The sequence below is a fragment of the Mizuhopecten yessoensis genome, unplaced genomic scaffold (assembly GCF_002113885.1).
Source record: "Mizuhopecten yessoensis strain PY_sf001 unplaced genomic scaffold, ASM211388v2 scaffold9133, whole genome shotgun sequence".
Lineage (NCBI taxonomy): Eukaryota > Metazoa > Mollusca > Bivalvia > Pectinida > Pectinidae > Mizuhopecten > Mizuhopecten yessoensis.
In genome coordinates, this window is record NW_018407895.1 from 704,473 (window position 1) to 727,906 (window position 23,434).

The 23,434-nt window shown below is 36.1% G+C and overlaps 2 protein-coding genes across 4 annotated transcripts in view; both read left to right on the forward strand.

Annotated features, from left to right (window-relative positions):
* The first annotated feature begins 532 nt into the window (after window positions 1-532).
* Window positions 533-9,819, forward strand: LOC110457423. Of its 2 annotated transcripts, none has more exons than XM_021508702.1 (5): window positions 533-674; window positions 4,741-4,831; window positions 7,925-8,055; window positions 8,381-8,552; window positions 9,010-9,819. In XM_021508702.1, the coding sequence occupies exons 1-5, from the start codon at window positions 620-622 to the stop codon at window positions 9,110-9,112; spliced, it is 552 nt and encodes a 183-aa protein (XP_021364377.1). In that variant the 5' UTR covers window positions 533-619; the 3' UTR covers window positions 9,113-9,819. The 2 variants fall into 2 exon arrangements, with proteins under 2 accessions (XP_021364377.1, XP_021364376.1); XM_021508701.1 differs by having other exon boundaries at window positions 8,391-8,552.
* Window positions 9,820-12,243: 2,424 nt separating this feature from the next.
* Window positions 12,244-23,434, forward strand: part of LOC110457429 (fibrillin-2-like) — a 117,755-nt gene continuing 106,564 nt past the window's right edge. Inside the window, exons 1-6 of one of the 2 annotated variants that reach the window (XM_021508712.1) lie at window positions 12,244-12,380; window positions 16,026-16,199; window positions 16,614-16,778; window positions 17,025-17,360; window positions 17,567-17,698; window positions 22,888-23,004. In XM_021508712.1, coding sequence (XP_021364387.1) covers window positions 12,293-12,380; window positions 16,026-16,199; window positions 16,614-16,778; window positions 17,025-17,360; window positions 17,567-17,698; window positions 22,888-23,004 — 1,012 coding nt within the window. In that variant the 5' untranslated portion in view covers window positions 12,244-12,292. Of the gene's footprint in view, window positions 12,381-16,025; window positions 16,200-16,613; window positions 16,779-17,024; window positions 17,361-17,566; window positions 17,699-22,887; window positions 23,005-23,434 lie in introns of those variants that run through there. The other variant, XM_021508713.1, reaches the window with a different exon arrangement.

The window sequence follows — 23,434 nt, forward strand, 5'->3', positions numbered from 1 at the left end:
CGTTTGTAATTTTAAAAGATTCACAAATCTTGCTAGGACCCAATAGCACGTGTAAACTGTTCGAAGTAATAGTACTACATATACAATCTCTAATCTGGAATACTTTGTGAAGGTTTAGAACTTGTACCATCAGGAACGACATGCACTACCTACATGAACAATATTTCAGTATTTGTTCAACCACTTTTAAATAAATAGATTAATAGGAACGATTTATAATTTGTAATTGATTGTTTTCTCGACCTCGATTTTATTAGACAATTATTACATTGTGATATGTTTGATTAACTTTTCGCATTTATAAATCTGACTGTACATTTCTCCTTGAAAATAGAAAGTTGTTTATAAAGAAATGTCAACAATATGGGACTTGGCTACAATAACACCCACTGGGTTGAACTATGGCCGCTCTTTATAGCTGGCGTTAATTAACGCTGGTACCTGTCGTGAACAGTGAGTGTCGACACGGGCCGGTCGATAATCCTATGATCCGATTTACCGTTTTGACTACGTGAAGTTTTAATGCAGAATTATAGCGGTAATCTGTTGGTTATATTGATGTTGTATACAGATACAGTGGTGTACCAAAACAAATCAACTCTTACCTATAGCAGGAAACATGGCCGCTCTCATACATGTGTTACTGACTTTGTTCGGATTATTACTTTCCTGTGGTAAGTGTTTAGAAAAATGTAGTTATCTCGTCCCTATCATTTTCATTGACATAACGTCTTAATGGATGCTAATAAAGGGTTACAGAAGCCGACCGCCTTTGGCGGAGAATTGTCCCTACATAGTATGTTTTCAAAAGGAGGAAATAAAACGATATATTTATGATATTCCGCTTAACTGATAAATATGTTTTGAAGAGATATCTAAAGAAAACTTTGTTCATACTGTTTTTTGACAGAATCAATATCTTTAATAATGGTTCATTTAATTTCTCTCAATTGACATGCGGTTTCCCCGACTTCAGAAAATTGATTTAGGATTACCGCTGTAATATCCTTTTTAATGTGTTTATTTACATCAACAGTTCCGGTAAATAAACGTGCATTGGGTCCTTCCGAAAAACATACTTATGTACCAGAATTACTTTATTTTCCATTCTAGGACTTTGCAGTAATATAAAATGTGCACGAGTTTTATAGAGCGAAGACAAAACGAAACTTTTATGTAAACATAAAAGGTTCGAAACCATAGCAGTGCTGTATTCATTTTTATCTATTTAGATTTTTATTAATGTATTTTTATCAATTTACAATAGAATGCATAATTCAGTTATATTTTACAATAAGGTCACGTTTGTTTATTATTTATCAGAGGATACGGTAGTGTTAAAGTCATAGAGTGGTAAAGATAGTAGCTAAGTAGGAAACTACAAATGTATGTCCCCTGTCACACGGCAGGAAGAGTAAATGGAAATTAAATTCATACAGAATTATATATTTAACTAGTTGAACGTGTCGATTGTCAAACAAAACGATGAAAAACTACCTAAGAGTTTAATAATGTTTTCGTTATTTTACGCAAGTGTTCGTCTTTTTTTTCGATATTTCGTCACGAAAAGATTATATGATAAACAAAGTGATAAGACCATGATTAGTGGTTCCAAAATAAATATAATTATAGTAATAATAATAATAATAAATTCTTTTTTTTAGACAGAGTAACATATTTAGACTTTCGTCTAGTTTACAATATGGCCCTGTAAAAGACACATATAAACACACTATGAAATTTTACACAACATCACTTACATAGAAAAAGAAAAAGAAAAAAAGCATATATAATGCTACCGGTATAAGATAATAGTTCAGTGAGGCACAATGGAGCTTTCCAAGAGTTGGGGAGGTCCATTCCTGCGAGGTCTGTCCACTGCACCATCACTTTAGTAAAAAGTTCTTACACCAAGGACATATTAAAATGAACACATCTTAACTATAATATATGAATGGAAATTTAATAGTTGCTAAGATATAACATTTTAAAAGACAGAAGGCTTGTAGCGTTTCGTGTCTCTTCAGTATGTAGAGGGTTGTTTATGTTAAAGAACGGGTAGTCCTAGTTGAAACCTTGCTGACATAAGTAAATACATTTTGCTTTAAAAAACCAATGCTTACATCGTCTACTTTAATGCACAATATTCTAAGTTTTGGGAGCTTCTGGGAAGAACCAATTAGTATACACTGAGTTTTTGTAAGGTTAAGACTCATTTTGTTTTGGGTTATCCACTTACATGATAACTGAAGGTCCTCACTTAATTTTCTCTCAACGTCATTAACTGACTCACCTTTAACAATTTGTGGGGTGTCGTCAGCATACATTGTCACTGATGAATACTTTTAAACATTCATATGAATAATGAAGTATAACAAATAAAAGTCCCAGTATCGAACCTTGGGGGCCACCAATATTTATGTTTTTGAAGGATGATAATACACCTTTAAAATTGACAGCTTGCACTCTGTCATATAGATACGATCTGAAACATTTCATTGATTGTTCTGAAACACCGTAAGCCTTGAGCTTAAGTAGCAACACTTCGTGGTTCACAGTATCAAAGGTTTTACATAAATCTAAAAATAAAACACATGTTAATTTACCATCGTTAATAATTTTGGACCACTGATCTACTAAACCGGTAGGAGCAGTTTCTGTGGAATGGTTAGGTCTGAAACCATATTGGGAATCAGACAGTAATTTATTTGATGACAAATATTCATATACAGAGTTATGTACATGTGTCTCTAAAATTTTACTGGCAACAGAGAGGACAGATATAGGCCTGTAATTATTTACAGAGGTCATGTCACCAGATTTAGAAATTGGGATGACTTTTGCCTTTTTCCAGTCAGTAGGAAACGAAACAATATTTATGGACTTGTAAAAAATATATGTTAAAGGTTCAATAATTGAGTCACCTGCTAGTTTTAATAATTTGATAGAAATTCCATCAATACCAGTAGCGTTTCCATCACGCAACTCTGCTATTTGTTTTCTTACAAAGTCAGGTGTGATTAATGGGATGGAAAACTTATTTTCATTAGGGGTAAAATAATCTAAAATTAGTAAACTTGAAACAAACTTACTTCCTAAATTCCAGCCCAATACTGCAAAAGTAATCATTAAAAGCATTTCAAATATCTTCATTTCCTGAAATGTTCTCGCTATTTAAATTGGGACTAGCTATAGGGGACACTATTTGATTTGGATGATGGTAGGAAATCTTTAATCCTTTTCCACATATCATTAGAGTTGTTTCGGCATTGAAGCATACCTTCAGCAAGATAATCACGTTTTGCTTGTTTTATTCTAATTAGAACTCTATTTCTGGAAGCTTTATACAAATCCCAGTCAGTGCCTTTTTTAGATGATCTTGCCTTATCATGCAGGTAATCACGTGTGTGCACTTCGCTGAGTACATCATCATTTATCCATTTTTTCAGACTTAGCACTTACACGTTTTTCTTTTAAAGGCATGTGTTTATCTATGACATTATAAAATAATTGTTAAAAAGAGTCCCATGCATCATCGATATTGTAGAAGACCTCAATGACTGACCACGGCATCATGTCAGCTTTGAATTCGTCACTATTAACTTTTTTGAAGTTTCTGTAATTAATTTTTACATATTCATCGTTTGAATTGGATTTATTTGATTTTCTAATGGCATAAACCATGTCATGATCATTTATTCCTTAAAGGATTACTCCCGCCTCTGTACAACAAAATGAGTGGGAGGTATAAATATGGTCTATTAAAGTTTTTGTCTTTCGTTTTCTTGTCGGAGACAAAATATTTTGGTCTAAACCATAAATTGTCCATTTGAGTTTTTTAGTTTTTTGTTTGTCGGTTCGTCAATATTGAAATCGCCCATAACAATTAATGGATGGTTGGGTGTAGATATGAACTCTATGATCTGGTCGAAACGAGGAAACCAGTCAACTTTTTCACTTGGAGGTCGTTCTACTGAAACACATTGTATACAAGAAGAATTGCTTTGCTTTATTTTTAAAGCCAGTACTTCATTTCCGTCAGGAATTAATGAAGATTCATCTTCTACAGTCAAAGATTATTTGACGTAAACTATATCTCCTCCACCGTGTCGGTGTCACTCCCGGTGGTATGCCATGTATCCGTGAATGGAGACATCCTGTGGATCCGTAGAATCATCAAGTTTACTTTCAGTTAACGCTAAGACATCAGAAGTCCTTTACCTAAAAGTATCTTGATATGGTCAAGTTTGTTAGAAATACCACAAATATTTAAGTGTGCAAATTTCATTCCCTTCGATAAGTTTTGAACATATTTGTCCGAAGAGATATGAAAGTCATAATTCCGGGAAAAGTTAACAACACATTTGTCACTGACCCACTCTAGGGTTGAATTTAGTTCAATAGTATTATCATTGTTCAGACAGCCACTATGGTATACGTCTGTACACTTTATACAGGTAAATGTCGTCTCGGTTGACTGGACATTCCACACTGTGGTGGTCACTTCAGGGCCTGGGTTCATACTCACATCGTTAGATAAGTAGATGTTATTGCATGGTTTTCGAGTGACAAAGGATTTATTACACCCGAGTCTCAATTTAAATAGCGAGAACATTTCACACCTCATTTCGTTTTATTTTTCATTTGTCTTCAACAAACCTGCCCACTGAAAAAAAGTTGCTTACATGTATGAATAAATATAATCACGAAAATAACGCCGGAATAAAATTGCTTTTTAAGATGCTAGTCGTACGACGGTGAAGACCTATATAACGGTTGGAAACGAGAAACAGATTATGACGTCACCAAACTACCCCAAACCTTACGGAAAGTAAGTATTCTAGCTAACAACCTTAGATTTCGGCCTGCTTTAGCTTTAACTACAAACGTAAGTTGCAGTGACGTATGTGATTGTTTCACTTTGATGTTTTAGTGTACTGACATATGAGTGTATTAACGTTACATAATTACAGTGACGTATGATACTGTTTTATGTTTAAGTGTACTGACATATGAGTGTGTTTACGTTACATAATTACAGTGACGTATGAGACTGTTTTATGTTTCAGGGTACTGACATATGAGTGTGTTTACGTTACATAATTACAGTGACGTATGAGACTGTTTTATGTTTCAGGGTACTGACATATGAGTGTGTTTACGTTACATAATTACAGTGACGTATGAGACTGTTTTATGTTTCAGGGTACTGACATATGAGTGTGTTTACGTTACATAATTACAGTGACGTATGAGACTGTTTTATGTTTCAGGGTACTGACATATGAGTGTGTTTACGTTACATAATTACAGTGACGTATGAGACTGTTTTATGTTTCAGGGTACTGACATATGAGTGTGTTTACGTTACATAATTACAGTGACGTATGAGACTGTTTTATGTTTCAGGGTACTGACATATGAGTGTGTTTACGTTACATAATTACAGTGACGTATGAGACTGTTTTATGTTTCAGGGTACTGACATATGAGTGTGTTTACGTTACATAATTACAGTGACGTATGAGACTGTTTTATGTTTCAGGGTACTGACATATGAGTGTGTTTACGTTACATAATTACAGTGACGTATGAGACTGTTTTATGTTTCAGGGTACTGACATATGAGTGTGTTTACGTTACATAATTACAGTGACGTATGAGACTGTTTTATGTTTCAGGGTACTGACATATGAGTGTGTTTACGTTACATAATTACAGTGACGTATGAGACTGTTTTATGTTTCAGGGTACTGACATATGAGTGTGTTTACGTTACATAATTACAGTGACGTATGAGACTGTTTTATGTTTCAGGGTACTGACATATGAGTGTGTTTACGTTACATAATTACAGTGACGTATGAGACTGTTTTATGTTTCAGGGTACTGACATATGAGTGTGTTTACGTTACATAATTACAGTGACGTATGAGACTGTTTTATGTTTCAGGGTACTGACATATGAGTGTGTTTACGTTACATAATTACAGTGACGTATGAGACTGTTTTATGTTTCAGGGTACTGACATATGAGTGTGTTTACGTTACATAATTACAGTGACGTATGAGACTGTTTTATGTTTCAGGGTACTGACATATGAGTGTGTTTACGTTACATAATTACAGTGACGTATGAGACTGTTTTATGTTTCAGGGTACTGACATATGAGTGTGTTTACGTTACATAATTACAGTGACGTATGAGACTGTTTTATGTTTCAGGGTACTGACATATGAGTGTGTTTACGTTACATAATTACAGTGACGTATGAGACTGTTTTATGTTTCAGGGTACTGACATATGAGTGTGTTTACGTTACATAATTACAGTGACGTATGAGACTGTTTTATGTTTCAGGGTACTGACATATGAGTGTGTTTACGTTACATAATTACAGTGACGTATGAGACTGTTTTATGTTTCAGGGTACTGACATATGAGTGTGTTTACGTTACATAATTACAGTGACGTATGAGACTGTTTTATGTTTCAGGGTACTGACATATGAGTGTGTTTACGTTACATAATTACAGTGACGTATGAGACTGTTTTATGTTTCAGGGTACTGACATATGAGTGTGTTTACGTTACATAATTACAGTGACGTATGAGACTGTTTTATGTTTCAGGGTACTGACATATGAGTGTGTTTACGTTACATAATTACAGTGACGTATGAGACTGTTTTATGTTTCAGGGTACTGACATATGAGTGTGTTTACGTTACATAATTACAGTGACGTATGAGACTGTTTTATGTTTCAGGGTACTGACATATGAGTGTGTTTACGTTACATAATTACAGTGACGTATGAGACTGTTTTATGTTTCAGGGTACTGACATATGAGTGTGTTTACGTTACATAATTACAGTGACGTATGAGACTGTTTTATGTTTCAGGGTACTGACATATGAGTGTGTTTACGTTACATAATTACAGTGACGTATGAGACTGTTTTATGTTTCAGGGTACTGACATATGAGTGTGTTTACGTTACATAATTACAGTGACGTATGAGACTGTTTTATGTTTCAGGGTACTGACATATGAGTGTGTTTACGTTACATAATTACAGTGACGTATGAGACTGTTTTATGTTTCAGGGTACTGACATATGAGTGTGTTTACGTTACATAATTACAGTGACGTATGAGACTGTTTTATGTTTCAGGGTACTGACATATGAGTGTGTTTACGTTACATAATTACAGTGACGTATGAGACTGTTTTATGTTTCAGGGTACTGACATATGAGTGTGTTTACGTTACATAATTACAGTGACGTATGAGACTGTTTTATGTTTCAGTGTACTGACATATGAGTGTGTTTACGTTACATAATTACAGTGACGTATACACTGTTTTATGTTTCAGTGTACTGACATACGAGTGTGTTTACGTTACATAATTACAGTGACGTATGAGGCTGTTTTATGTTTCAGTGTACTGACATACGAGTGTGTTTACGTTACATAATTACAGTCACGTATGAGACTGTTTTATGTTTCAGTGTACTGACATGCGAGTGTGTTTACGTTACATAATTACAGTGACGTATGAGACTGTTTTATGTTTCAGTGTACTGACATACGAGTGTGTTTACGTTACATAATCACAGTGACGTATGAGACTGTTTGATGTTTCAATGTACTGACATACGAGTGTGTTTACGTTACATAATCACAGTGACGTATGAGACTGTTTGATGTTTCAATGTACTGACATACGAGTGTGTTTACGTTACATAATCACAGTGACGTATGAGACTGTTTGATGTTTCAATGTACTGACATACGAGTGTGTTTACGTTACATAATCACTCCAACGTATGAGACTGTTTTATGTTTCAGTGTACTGTCATACGAGTGTGTTTACGTTACATAATTACAGTGCCGTATGAGGCTGTTTTATGTTTCAGTGTACTGACATACGAGTGGTACCTCACCGCCAATGCCTCTATACCGTACGGTGTTGTCAATTTTAAGGTGATCGACTGTCGTATCCGAGACGCAACGCCCTGCTACGAGGAAGCTATCATCATCTACAACGGTAAAGGAATCTATTCATGGGAGACAACCACAGTTGTAACACCGTACGCTATGTATTGTACATGTGGTGTATTTGTAGCATAGTCTCTGACATAACTTTTACAGAACTAAATGGTGGAGCTTTATAAATGTATCACCCTTACTTACAGGTACTTCCGTTTCTGTCTGCTTCTAATGTACGTAGGTGTAGATTTTCCCGAACTTAGGCATTGCTTTTTTGTTGTGAAAAAATGAAAAATAACATTTAGATTCATGACAATTTTCGTTCTAAATGTTCATTTTGAACATAAGGGCCGCGATTGTTCTCAGGAATGATCACGTTATAGTCTGTTACAGGGCCGAACGAATGGTACCCGGAATTGGACTCCTGGTGCGGATATATGTTCCCCCGGGGAATTCTCACGGGTACACGCCGGTCTTCCCACGTGGTGTTCACTGCCAGCGCCAGACATCACTCCAATCCTGGCTTCAGGATCGAGTTTTGGGCAAAGTCCAAACGTAGGTGATTCTCTACATGATGCCATTGATACGTCTGACGTCACAATTCTAGTTATAACTTATTCTAACTGTATTTTAAACCCCTGCTAAACTGATATAAAGAGTATTGGTACATGTACCTTTATTATTAGTTCTCCATTCTAAAACCGTGTTAGTCAGCCTTCGAGTTTGAACAGTTATATAAGAAACGTTTTGTTTTTGTGAACATGTGTCGTTCATAAAATGTAATGTACAGAGCAATGCTCCAGTAACTGTAGTGATAAATAACTTGAGCGATTGATTACATGTAGACTATTTAGCATGTTATGTTGCGCGGACTTCAACGTTTTACACCGACGTTCCTCCGTAGTACTTTAGTTTATTTTTCATCGATTTATTCATTTATTTATCTTTCCATTAAGTTAATCATTTTCTTATTTGTACCAGCAATGTGATATGATATAATCTTATTTTACAGCTCCGAGATCGATAAAGCGTGCTGTGTTAACCTGGGCTCACTACACTCTGTTTGGAATATTCGTGGGCGTGGTTATTTTACTAGTAGGGTACATTTTAGTTAATATATATGCGAGAAAATATCGAAACGTCCAAAACTTCAAGCCAAAGTTCTTATTTACATGAAAACACCAACACAAGAGTATTTTTTTGTCCTTCACATCGAAAATTGTGACCCCCTGTGAGTGACTATCTAGTAATGTTAAGTGAATGGGATGATCACTTCAAACTGTGGTAATGGGATGAAATACCTATCTGTCGGTGAGGTAGACTGGAAAATCGCAACCTTCGTGCAATAATGCCGTCGATAAAGCCTCATTCTGGATACTGATGTCTTACCAACGGGTCAGGAATTCAGCGTCTGCAGCATACATGAATATAACACTTGAAATGTGACTATATCCCTGAAGTATGTCGTTGGTGCCATATCATACGAAACTCTGATATTCGACTGAATTGAAGGGACCAACAACACACGAATCATATTCAAATAAATGTTTCCACTCTTAGAAAGATGACAAACAATGTACTCTGTGTGTGTGGTTGAGGTTGCAAACTAGTATGACGATATCCGGAAAAAGTGTTACTGATTTATAAGTATGTTAACGTTAATACTTTCTGATGTTATGTTTGAGTAAAGCTGTTTAAAGTTTACCGGAGATTAGTTTTATATGTCTAGTGTATGTGTCATATGTTTTGTATGTCTCTATATGGGACAATGGAAAGTTCCATAACACATCTTATATACAAAATATCATCTATAGTATGTACATATCACCAATCTTTTATACAAAATATCATCTATAGTATGTACATATCACCAATCTTATATACAAAATATCATCTATATTATGTACAAATCACCAATCTTATATACAAAATATCATCTATAGCATGTACATATCAACAATCTTATATACAAAATATAATCTATATTATGTACATATCACCAATATTATGTTCAAAATATCACCTATATTATGTACATATCACCAACCTTATCTACAAAATATCATCTATATTATGTACATATCACCAACCTAATATACAAAATATCATCTATATTATGTACATATCACAAATCTTATATACAAAATATCATCTATATTATGTACAAATCACCAATCTTATATACAAAATATCATCTATAGTAGGTACATATCACCAATCTTATATACAAAATAACATCTATATTATGTACATATCACCAACCTTATCTACAAAATATCATCTATATTATGTACATATTACCAACCTTATATACAAAATATCATCTATATTATGTGCATATCACCAATATTATGTTCAAAATATCACCTATATTATGTACATATCACCAACCTTATATACAAAGTATCATCTATATTATGTACATATCACCAATATTATGTTCAAAATATCATCTATAGTAGGTACATATCACCAATCTTATATACAAAATAACATCTATATTATGTACATATCACCAACCTTATGTACAAAATATCATCTATATTATGTACATATCACCAATCTTATATACAAAATATCACCTATCTTATGTACAAATCATCTATAGTATGTACATATCACCTATTTTATACAAAATGTCACCTATATTATGTACATATCATCAATCTCATATACAAAATATCATCTATATTATGTACATATCACCAATCTTATGTTCAAAATATCATCTATAGTATGTACATATCACCAATCTTATGTTCAAAATATCATCTTTATTATGTACATATCACCAATCTTATATACAAAATATCACCTTTCTTATGTACATATCACCTATATTATATACAAAATATCACCTATCTTATATACAAAATATCGCCTATATTATGTACATATCACCAATATGATGTACATACATGTATCAAGTATCTTTAACAATGTTCATATCATTCAACCATCATTCATTGTACTTTTCAATTGCTATAAAATACAATATCAGCACTTATATCTACACACTGATTTTACAGAGATTGTTTCCAAATTCACTTATTTATGTAACATTTGAAGCAGAAATTAGGCTTTCAGTTTCCTTTGTTGACGTTTCTAGAGACAATATAAGAATAGGAAAATGAAAAACGAAGAATCGTTGTTACATTGTTCTAATCATGTGTTTATTTTGAGGTTAATAAAATGCACAATTGTATTGAAATAAGTCCGTAGTATATATGTGATCGAGCCAAGCATACTTCGTTTAGAGATTATATAGTCTTGTTGTGACGTAAATTATCTGCGTCATATCACATTCGGTCTTTTTTTAGCACTTATATGATATCTGCGGTTCAGATTTATACCAGTACCATACGTTCTAGTAAATAAATATTCATATGTTTATGTCATGATTGGATTTGACGCCGTCGCAAGAAAGGTAATATGAAAAACGTGGTGATTTGAAGTATCTGGTCCTAGTCATGACGATGTTTATAAACAACTGAGTGTGTCTAAAAATATAGAATAACCGTTGCAATCGAGTGCACATCTTATCGCAAAAGGTGATATTTAATTTAGAAGAAGTTATCAGTTATTAGCTTGAGTTTTCGTCGGTACGTCATTGTTGTATAAACCCAGGAACGTATATATCAGTTGACCCCAAACTGCGTCTTCAGTTGATATGTTATACATGTATGTATGAGTTAATATATCCACCAATTTACCTCTTCTAAAGGCCCACTCTCTACTAAGGACACTTGAGGGTTCGCTGCCGTCTTCAGCAGTGGTGACCCTATACTAGGTTACTGACCTTTAAAACGCCTGGAGTGCGGTCAGCTTTACACCCCGACTAAAACGATATTACGCATGCAGCGCCAGCCTAATTAGTATTAGTAGTATCATTAAGATACCGCATCACCAATGGATACACACTACAGAGTTGCCATTTCATTGCGATTGATTTGAACAGTAGTGACCGATTGTCACTAACACTTACAACAAGATACACACATCTCTATCAATAAATAGATGTCTGAGAGAAACATGGCACGGCAAAACAAGTTCATGTTATTAAGTGGAATATCAAGATAATTTTGATAGCGGACCTATGGGACAACGTGGTGTGTAAAATGTTTCACATCAAGCTGACACTACTTTGTCAGTAATACACATGACTTGTCCTCACATAACAGCCGAGCTGTAACCGGAAGTGGACCACTTGGTTCCCATTGAGCTCTGCCCCAGCGCTCCCGTTACTCTCACAACCACTACAACGAAACAGTTTTTTGTAAGTGGCTTGCTCCAAAATGGCGACCTCAATATGGCTAGAGTTTCTTTTATCCGCTCTTCTAATGACAATTCCAGATGTTCCCTCCATGGAAACTGAAGCTGCAGGTAAGACACAGAGTACGATGATGGGCATGGATCGAAAAAAACGATAGTGTTTTGTTCTATCAGACAATTTCTTAAATGTGTATTTTTGTCAAACTCCACGCGCCTGTTTTCCTTGTATTAACATGTACGTGTTTACCCCCACCCCGCATGACGATTGTTTATTTGAAATGTTGCTCCACACATCCTTCCTCAGGACCGAAGATCACCATACACAGCAGTTTTCCGACGTAATGATAAAAAGATTTGAAAAAGATTTTTAAAACAACATTAAATATGCCTTAAAAAGAAATATACCAAATTATGTATAATATTATTATTCTCCTATATTGCTTTAATATGAATTCTGTTTCGACGCTTATTAACCGGAAGTACTCACACAAATATGATGGTCTTCTATATTTTTCGTTAAGGCCGTTACATAGAGTAAAACTGTGTTTTTAGTTTTATAATGTTGTTCATTAAGTGATTTATGTTGTACTCAGTGAGTTTGTCCATATCATATATTTATCTTGTATGGTGGTACAGTAAATAAGTGTAAGCACGATACTAAATGTTTTGTTAGTATAATTTACTGTGTAATTCTGGTAAAAATGGCTTATATCTCCCTTTAGAGATATGTGGTTGTGTTTATATCTCCCTTTATAGATGGATGCGTTTATATCTCCCTTTTATAGATAGGTGGATGTGTTTATATCTCCCTTTAAAGATAGGTGGATGTGTTTATATCTCCGTTTAAAGCTAGGTGGTGTGTTTATATCTCCCTTTAATAGAAAGGTGGATGTGTTTATATCTCCCTTTATAGATAGGTGGATGTGTTTATATCTCCGTTTAAAGCTAGGTGGTTGTGTTTAAAAAAAACCTTTATAGATAGGTGGCTATGGTTTTATCTCCCTTTATAGATGGGTGGTTGTGTTAATTTTTCCCTTTATAGATGGTTGTGTTTATATCTCACTTTATAGATAAGTTGTGTTTATATCTCCCTTTATAGATAGGTGGATGGTTGTATATCTCCCTTTAGAGCTAGGTGGATGTGTTTTTATCTCCGTTTATAGATAGGTGGTTGTGTTTATTTCTCCCTTTATAGATAGGTGGTTGTGTTTATATCTCCCTTTATAGATAGGTGGCTGTGTTTATATCTCTCTTTCATAGATAGGTGGATGTTTGTATATTTCCCTTTAGAACTAGGTGCCTGTGTTTTTATCTCCCTTTATAGATAGGTGGTGTGTTTATTTCTCCCTTTATAGATGGTTGTGTTTATATCTCCCTTTATAGATAGGTGGCTGTGTTTATATCTCCCTTAGATCTAGGTGGCTGTGTTTATATCTCCCTTTATAGATGGTTGTGTTTATATCTCCCTTTAGAGCTAGGTGGCTGTGTTTATATCTCCCTTTAAAGCTAGGTGGCTGTGTTTATATCTCCCATTATAATTAGGTGGTTGTGTTTATATCTCCCTTTAGAGCTAGGTGGCGGTGTTTATATCTCCCTTTAGAGATGGTTGTGTTTATATCTCCCTTTAGAGTTAGGTGGTTGTGTTTGTATTTCCCTTTATAGATGGTTGTATTTATATCTCCCTTTAGAGCTAGGTGGCTGTGTTTATATCTCCCATTATGGATATGTGGTTGTGTTTATATCTCCCTTTATAGATAGGGGGTTATGTTTATATCTCCCTTTAGAGATAGGTGGATGGGTTTATATCTCCCTTTAAAGCTAGGTGGCTGTGTTTATATCTCCCATTATGGATATGTGGTTGTGTTTATATCTCCCTTTATAGATAGGTGGTTATGTTTATATCTCCCTTTAGAGATAGGTGGTTGTGTTTATATTTCCCTTTAGAACTAGGTGCCTGTGTTTTTATCTCCCTGTATAGATAGGTGGTTGTGCTTATTTCTCCCTTTATAGATGGTTGTGTTTATATCTCCCTTTTATATATAGGTGGCTGTGTTTATATCTCCCTTTAGAGCTAGGTGGATGTGTTTATATCTCCCTTTAGAGCGAGGTGGCTGTGTTTATATCTCCCATTATGGATATGTGGTTGTGTTTATATCTCCCTTTATAGATAGGTGGTTATGTTTATATCTCCCTTTAGATATGGTTGTGTTTATATCTCCCTTTAGAGCTAGATGGCTGTGTTTATATCTACCTTCATAGATAGGTGGTTGTGTTTATATCTCCCTTTAGAGCTAGGTAGATGTGTTTATAGCTCCCTTTCTAGATTGGTGGTTGTGTTTATCTCTCTGTATAGATAAGTGGCTGTGATAATATCTCCATTTATAGATAGGTGGTTGTGATTATATCTCCCTTTATATATAGGTGGCTGTGTTTATATCTCCCTTTATAGATAGGTGGTTGTGTTTATATCTCCTTTTAGAGCTAGTTGGATGTGTTTCTATCCCCCTTTATAGATAGGTGGCTGTGTTTATAAATCCATTTATAGATAGGTGGCTATGTTTTATCTCCCTTTATAGATAGGTGGCTGTGTTTATATCTCCCTTTATAGATAGGTGTTTGTGTTTATATCTCCCTTTATAGATAGGTGGTTGTGTTTATATCTCCCTTTAGCTATGGTCGTGTTTATATCTCCCTTTAAAGCTAGGTGATTGTGTTTATATTTCCCTTTATAGATGGTTGCGTTGATATCTCCCTTTATATATAGATAGGTGGCTGTGTTTATATCTCCCTTTATAGATAGGTTGTGTTTATATCTCCCTTTATAGATAGGTGGTTGTGTTGTTATCTCCCTTTAGAGCTAGGTGGCTGTCTTTATATCTCCCTTTATATATAGATGGTTGTGTTTATATCTCCCTTTATTGATAGGTGGTTTGGTTTTGTATATCACTTTAGAGCTAGGTGGCTATGTTTAGATCTCCCTTTATAGATAGGTGGTTGTGTTTATATCTCCCTTTATAGATAGGTGGTTGTGTTTATATCTCCCTTTAGAGCTAGGTGTATGTGTTTATATCTCCCTTTAGAACGAGGTGGATGTGTTTATATTTCCCTTATAGATATGTGGTTGTGTTTATATCTCCCTTTAGAGCTAGGTGGCTGTGTTTATATATCCTTTAGAGCTATATGTATGTGTTTATATCTCCCTTTATAGATGGGTGGTTGTATTTATATATCCTTTTAGAGATAGGTGGTTGTGTTGATATCTCCCTTTATAGATGGTTGTGTTTATATCTCTCTTTAGAGCTAGGTGGTTGTCTTTATATCTTGCTTAATCGATAGCTGGATGTGTTTATATCTCCCTTTATAGATAGTGGATGATTGTATATCTCCCTTTAGAGCTAGATTAGTGTGTTTATATCTTCCTTTATAGATAGGTGGATGTTTGTATATCTCCCTTTAAAGCTTGGTGGTTGTGTTTATATATCGCCTTATAGATAGGTGGTTGTTTGTACATCTCGCTTTATAGATAGGTCGTTGTGTTTATATCTCCCTTTAGTGATTGTTGTGTTTATATCTCCCTTTAGTGATTGTTGTGTTTACATCTCCCTCTGGAGATGGCTGTGTGGTATCTCCTTCGTAGATGTATGTACCTCTTTCTAGAGATTGTTGTGCTCTTATTCTGGTATTGGTAGCTGTGCGTTTGTGTTTCCGTTAGAAATTACTTTGTTTTTGTACATTTTGTACTTGTATACCCTGTAGAAATGCCTGTATGCACTCCCCCTATTGAGCTGGAGTACGGCCGAGTGGTGGTGTGGGGTGCAAACCTCCTCGTCGAGTATATTTGTGACGAGGGATTCTTCGCCAACGGGGAAACCTTTGGCGCGTGCATTACAGATGAGGGAAGGTGGACCATTGAGAAACCGAAATGCGTAGGTAATCTCAAACCCATATTATGTAACTTAACATTTGAGTTTAAAATCCTAAACTCACAACTTTTGTAATATCTTAACTCTTAACAAAAGTAATTGGAACGAATTTGATTTTTTTAAAGGAAATGAAATTCATGATAATTAATTTGATATTTGTTCTTGATAATGTCAATGGGTCTACGTGGCTGAGTTGTTCCATACAAAACGACTTTTAATCGGAGTGTGCTAATGATTTATAACCAGTTAAGCCACCTGCTGTGTGTATTGTGTTTGTGGCACATTTCAGATAGTGTTCATCACCCCAAGGTTGAATTACTGCCCAGCAATCTGTGTCACATTGTTTTGGTTAGAAAAAAACATGTATATGCTGTAGCAATTGTTTACATTCCCTTGCTCTCATTTGTTGTACGTATTTAAGCCACCGGATGTGATCCCCCAGAGGTGGCCCATAACATGAATGTACGTCTGGACAAGAACGGTGCGGTGGCTCACTTCTCGTGTGGCCGTGGCCACTACTTGATTGGACAGGAACAGTCTTATTGTAACGGTCAGAACTGGACAAAACCTTTCCCGGCCTGTGTAGGTAAGTCACGTGAAACGGTAATACATTACAAATGTTTACGTCATTGCTTCCCCTTTAATATTGATCAGCATCAAATACCTACGTTAAGAACTATTGTACGAACAGGGCCGTTCTTTTATTGTTACTCTGGGGTACGTTTTAGTGTAAAAAATACCTTAAATAAACCTGCATATATGGCATGTATCTTCAGTGGGTTTTTTTCTTTGTCGTGCTCTTCAACACATTTACTTTGTGTCCTATTACCAGGGTCCTCTGTGAAGACACGCGCTGATCCCCAGAACCGGAACCTTCCTGGCAGACATGTGCGTGATCCATTGGCTTTTAATGTTTCCGCCATTGATTTTGAATCCAACCTACGAGTAAGTGACAATACGTGTTTCCGATACCGCTATAAGGCACCACCGGAAATAGATCATGGAACAGCCTCTCCCCGCTACCTGTATAACACACAGAAGCGAAGATACGTCCTCGTCACCAACTACACGTGTGATCCTGGTTACGTCATCGAAAATAACATCACGCGCTACTACTACTGTCAGAATTACCAGTGGGTTGCTCCTGTACAACCGAAATGTATAAAACGTAAGTAGTGCTCACTCACACGGCACATAGCTAGATAATACTTGATATTACCTTCCCTTAACAGTAGCCAAATACGACAATAAGTTAAATTGGAACTATTCAAAATAAACGCTACAGAACTATGTGTCCATTCTGGCTGTTATTCTCTTAACAAGATATTATTACAGTACATAACTCAAAACGACCTGACTTATGTTCATCTGTAGCGCTCGAATCGACAGCGTGCCAGGGAAATCGCCGTCTATGTCACCAGATCTGTGTGCCCGGGATCAGGAACAGGTTCGCGTGTGACTGTTTCCGAGGATTCCTTCTCCATAGCAACGGGAGGGACTGCTTCGGTAAGTTCACAGGAAATAGACTTTTGGTACGTTAAAGCTCCTGAGATCATATTTTTGCATGAACATCCTTTTCATTTTTTAACATTTCGGTCCAATGTTCATAAAATGTTTACTCTTTTGTTTGTCTTCAGATGTATACATCTCCTCTTCTCCTTCTTTGGGTAATATGTCGTAGTGCTTTATTCTTCAGAATTCTTGGTCCTTTTATTTATATTTTATTCTTGTGCTCTTCTTGTCTTTAATTATAAGCCTTTCTTTTTGCTTTTGTTCAATTTCTTTTCTAATGATCGATCATTTGTTGTTCAACCCTGTCCTTTGTCTTCGTTCCTGGTCTTTTTACTGATCCTTTCTTTGTCTTTGCCTTTATCATTTACTTGGTTTTTCACCTTTTCATTTGTTCCCATCACTTCCGAACGTTTATTTAGGTTTTCTCCTGGAACATTTGTTCCCATTACTTCCGGACGTTTGTTTGAGTTTTCACCTTTTCCTTTGTTCCCATTAATTCCGGACGTTTGTTTGGGTTTTCACCTTTTCATTTGTTCCCATCACTTCCGAACGTTTATTTAGGGTTTCTCCTGGAACATTTGTTCCCATTACTTCCGGACTTTTGTTTGAGTTTTCACCTTTTCATTTGTTCGCATTACTTCCGGACGTTTGTTTGAGTTTTTACCTTTTCATTTGTTCCCATTACTTCCGGGCGTTTGTTTGAGTTTTCACCTTTTCCTTTGTTCCCATTAATTCCGGACGTTTGTTTGGGTTTTCACCTTTTCCTTTGTTCCCATTACTTCCGGACGTTTGTTTTGGTTTTAACCTTTTCATTTGTTCCCGTTTCTTACGGATGTTTGTTTGGGTTTTCACCTTTTCATTTGTTCCCATCACTTCCGAACGTTTATTTAGGTTTTCTCCTGGAACATTTGTTCCCATTACTTCCGGACTTTTGTTTGAGTTTTCACCTTTTCATTTGTTACCATTACTTCCGGACGTTTGTTTGGGTTTTAACCTTTTCATTTGTTTCCATTACTTCCGGACGTTTGTTTGAGTTTTCTCCTTTTCATTTGTTCCCATTACTTCCGGACATTTGTTTGGGTTTTCTCCTGGTGTATTTGTTCCCATTACTTCCGGGAGATTGTTTGGGTTTTCACCTTTTCATTTGTTCCCATCACTTCCGAACGTTTATTTAGGGTTTCTCCTGGAACATTTGTTCCCATTACTTCCGGTCGTTTGTTTGAGTTTTCACCTTTTCATTTGGTCCCATTACTTCCGGACGTTTGTGTGAGTTTTCACCTTTTCATTTGTTACCATTACTTCCGGACGTTTGTTTGGGTTTTCACCTGGTAAATTTGTTCCCATTACTTCCGAACGTTTGTTTTGGTTTTAACCTTTTCATTTGTTCCCGTTTCTTACGGATGTTTGTTTGAGTTTTCACCTTTTCATTTGTTCGCATTACTTCCGGACGTTTGTTTGAGTTTTCGCCTTTTCAATTGTTCCCATTACTTCCGGACGTTTGTTTTGGTTTTCACCTTTTCATTTTTTCCCTTTTACTTCCGGACGTTTGTTTGGGTTGTCACCTTTTTATTTGTTTCCCTTTCTTTCGGACGTTTGTTTGAGTTTTCACCTTTTCATTTGGTCCCATTACTTCCGGACGTTTGTTTCGGTTTTAACCTTTTCATTTGTTCCTATTACTTCCGGACGTTTGTTTGGATTTTCACCTTTTCATTTGTTTACATTACTTCCGGACGTTTGTTTGAGTTTTCGCCTTTTCAATTGTTCCCATTACTTCCGGACGTTTGTTTTGGTTTTAACCTTTTCATTTGTTCCCGTTTCTTACGGATGTTTGTTTGAGTTTTCACCTTTTCATTTGTTACCATTACTTCCGGACGTTTGTTTGGGTTTTCCCCTGGTTCATTCAATCATTTGTTCCCATTACTTCCGGACGTTTCCCCCGGTTTTCTCCTGGTACATTTGTTCCCATTACTTCCGGTCGTTTGTTTGAGTTTTCCCCTTTTCATTTGTTCCCATTTCTTCCGGACGTTTGTGTGAGTTTTCACCTTTTCATTTTTCCCATTACTTCCGGACGTTTGTTTGAGGTTTCACCTTTTCATTTGTTCCCATTACTTTCGGACGTTTGTTTGGGTTTTCTCCTGGTATATTTGTTCCCATTTATTCCGGACGTTTGTTTGAGTTTTCACCTTCTCATTTGTTCCCATTGCTTCCGGACGTTTGTTTGGGTTTTCTCCTGGTATATTTGTTCTCATTACTTCCGGACATTTGTTTGGGTTTTCTCCTGGTGTATTTGTTCCCATTACTTCCGGAAGATTGTTTGGGTTTACACCTTTTCATTTGTTCCCATTACTTCCGGGCGTTTGTTTGAGTTTTCACCTTTTCATTTGTTCGCATTACTTCCGGACGTTTGTTTGAGTTTTATCCTTTTCATTTGTTCCCGTTACTTCCTGCCGTTTGTTTAGGTTTTCACCTTTTCATTTGTTCCCTTTACTTCCGGACGTTTGTTTGAGTTTTCAACTTTTCATTTGTTCCCATTACTTCCGGACATTTGTTTGGGTTTTCTCCTGGTGTATTTGTTCCCATTACTTCCGGACGATTGTTTGGGTTTTCACCTTTTCATTTGTTCCCTTTTACTTCCGGACGTTTGTTTGGGTTGTCACCTTTTTATTTGTTTCCCTTTCTTTCGGACGTTTGTTTGAGTTTTCACCTTTTCGTTTGTTCCCATTACTTCCGGACGTTTGTTTTGGTTTTAACCTTTTCATTTGTTCCCGTTTCTTACGGATGTTTGTTTGAGTTTTCACCTTTTCATTTGTTCCTATTACTTCCGGACGTTTGTTTGGATTTTCACCTTTTCATTTGTTTACATTACTTCCGGACGTTTGTTTGAGTTTTCCCCTTTTCATTTGTTCCCTTTTACTTCCGGACGTTTGTTTGGGTTGTCACCTTTTTATTTGTTTCCCTTTCTTTCGGACGTTTGTTTGAGTTTTCACCTTTTCCTTTGTTCCCATTAATTCCGGACGTTTGTTTGGGTTTTCACCTTTTCCTTTGTTCCCATTACTTCCGGACGTTTGTTTTGGTTTTCACCTTTTCATTTTTTCCCTTTTACTTCCGGACGTTTGTTTGGGTTGTCACCTTTTTATTTGTTTCCCTTTCTTTCGGACGTTTGTTTGAGTTTTCACCTTTTCATTCGTTCCCATTACTTCCAGACGTTTGTTTTGGTTTTCACCTTTTCATTTTTTCCCTTTTACTTCCGGACGTTTGTTTGGGTTTTCACCTGGTAAATTTGTTCCCATTACTTCCGGACGTTTGTGTGAGTTTTCTCCTTTTCATTTGTTCCCATTACTTCCGGACATTTGTTTTGGTTTTCTCCTGGTACATTTGTGCCCATCACTTCCGAACGTTTATTAAGTTTTCTCATGGTACATTTGTTCCTATCACTTCCGAACGTTTATTTAGGTTTTATCCTGGTACATTTGTTCCCATTACTTCCGGACGTTTGTTTGAGTTTTCCCCTTTTCATTTGTTCCCATTACTTCCGGACGTTTGTTTGGGTTTTCTCCTGGTATATTTGTTCCCATTACTTCCGGACGTTTGTTTGAGTTTTCACCTTTTCTATTTTTCCAATTACTTCCGGACGATTGTTTGGGTTTTCACCTTTTCATTTTTTCCCATTACTTCCGGACGTTTGTTTGGGTTTTCACCTTTTCATTTTTTCCCATTACTTCCGGACGTTTGTTTGGGTTTTCTCCTGGTATATTTGTTCCCATTACTTCCGAACGTTTGTTTGGGTTTTCTCCTGGTAAATTTTTCCCCATTTCTTTCGGACGTTTGTTTGAGTTCTCACCTTTTCATTTGTTCCCTTTTACTTCCGGACGTTTGTTTGGGTTGTCACCTTTTTATTTGTTTCCCTTTCTTCCGGACGTTTGTTTGAGTTTTCACCTTTTCATTTGTTCTCATTACTTCCGACGATTGTTTGGGTTTTCAACTTTTCATTTGTTCCCATTACTTCGGACGTTTGTTTGGGTTTTCACCTTTTCATTTGTTCCCATTTCTTCCGGACGTTTGTTTGAGTTTTCACCTTTTCATTTGATCCCATTACTTCCGAACGTTTGTTTGAGTTTTCACCTTTTCATTTGATCCCATTACTTCCGAACGTTTGTTTGGGTTTTCTCCTGGTAAATTTTTCCCCATTTCTTTCGGACGTTTGTTTGAGTTCTCACCTTTTCATTTGTTCCCTTTTACTTCCGGACGTTTGTTTGGGTTGCCACCTTTTTATTTGATTCCCTTTCTTCCGGACGTTTGTTTGAGTTTTCACCTTTTCATTTGATCCCATTACTTCCGAACGTTTGTTTGAGTTTTCACCTTTTCATTTGATCCCATTACTTCCGAACGTTTGTTTGGGTGTTCTCATGGTATATTTGTTCCCATTACTTCCGAACGTTTGTCTGAGTTTTCACCTTTTCATTTGTTCTCATTACTCCCGACGATTGTTTGGGTTTTCAACTTTTCATTTGTTCCCATTACTTCCGGACGTTTGTTTGGGTTTTCTCCTGGTACATTTGTTCCCATCACTTCCCAACGTTTATTTAGATTTTCTCATTGTACATTTGTTCCCATCACTTCCGAACGTTTATTTATGTTTTCTCCTGATATATTTGTTCCCATTACTTCCGGACGTTTGTTTGGGTTTTCTCCTGGTATATTTGTTCCCATTACTTCCGGACGTTTGTTTGGGTTTTCACCTTTTCATTTTTTCCCATTACTTCCGGACGTTTGTTTGGGTTTTCACCTTTTCATTTGTTCCCATTATTTCCGGACGCTGGTTTTGGTTTTCTCCCGGTACATTTGTTCCCATTACTTCCGGACGTTTATTTGGGTTTTCTCCTGGTACGTTTGTTCCCATTACTTCCGGACGTTTGTTTGGGTTTTCCCCTGGTTCATTCAATCCCATTTCTTCCGGACGTTTGTTTGGGCTTTCTCCTGGTACATTTGTAATCTTCACTTTCGGTCCTTTCTTCACTGTCCTCACAATTCTCGCTTTGCCTTTACTCTCGGACATGTATGTCACTTTTTCTCGTCCTTCATTTCTTTCTCTCCTGGTTCTTTCTTCCGGTACTGAGTTGGGTTCCATCCATTCCATTCCTTATTTGGGTATTTAACCAAATAATGGTACGTTTCATTTTCAGACAAAAACGAGTGTCTATTTGACAATGGCGGATGCCAGCAATTGTGTCACAATACGTACGGATCACGGATCTGCACGTGCCGTGATGGATACCGAAAAGTGGGGACGAACTGTATCGGTAAGTCACCGATCATAGTCACTTAAAAAATAGTTTAGGAATATACTGAACAACGGCATGTTGGAATTATCGACGACCTTTTAAGACGTACTATTCATTACAAAAATACTGTTTATGTACATACATTTACATTTGCATGGCATTGTCACTATATAGCCTCTTTGAAAGCTGTGTCGTTGATGGGTGCATCACGAGACACAATATCTTAGCGTATTAATACAACACTGACCGGAACTACAATATCCAATATAAATAGACATGACGGCTGCTGAAATATCGCTGGGCATTGTGAGATTTGACAATGTCATTGTAAATTTATGTGCAAAATATAAAAATAAAATAGAAAACACTTTTATTACAACGAAAACAAGACCAAGGTCTGCAATATCGTACAAAATGCACATCGGTTGAAATCACCAATGCCGGCAAT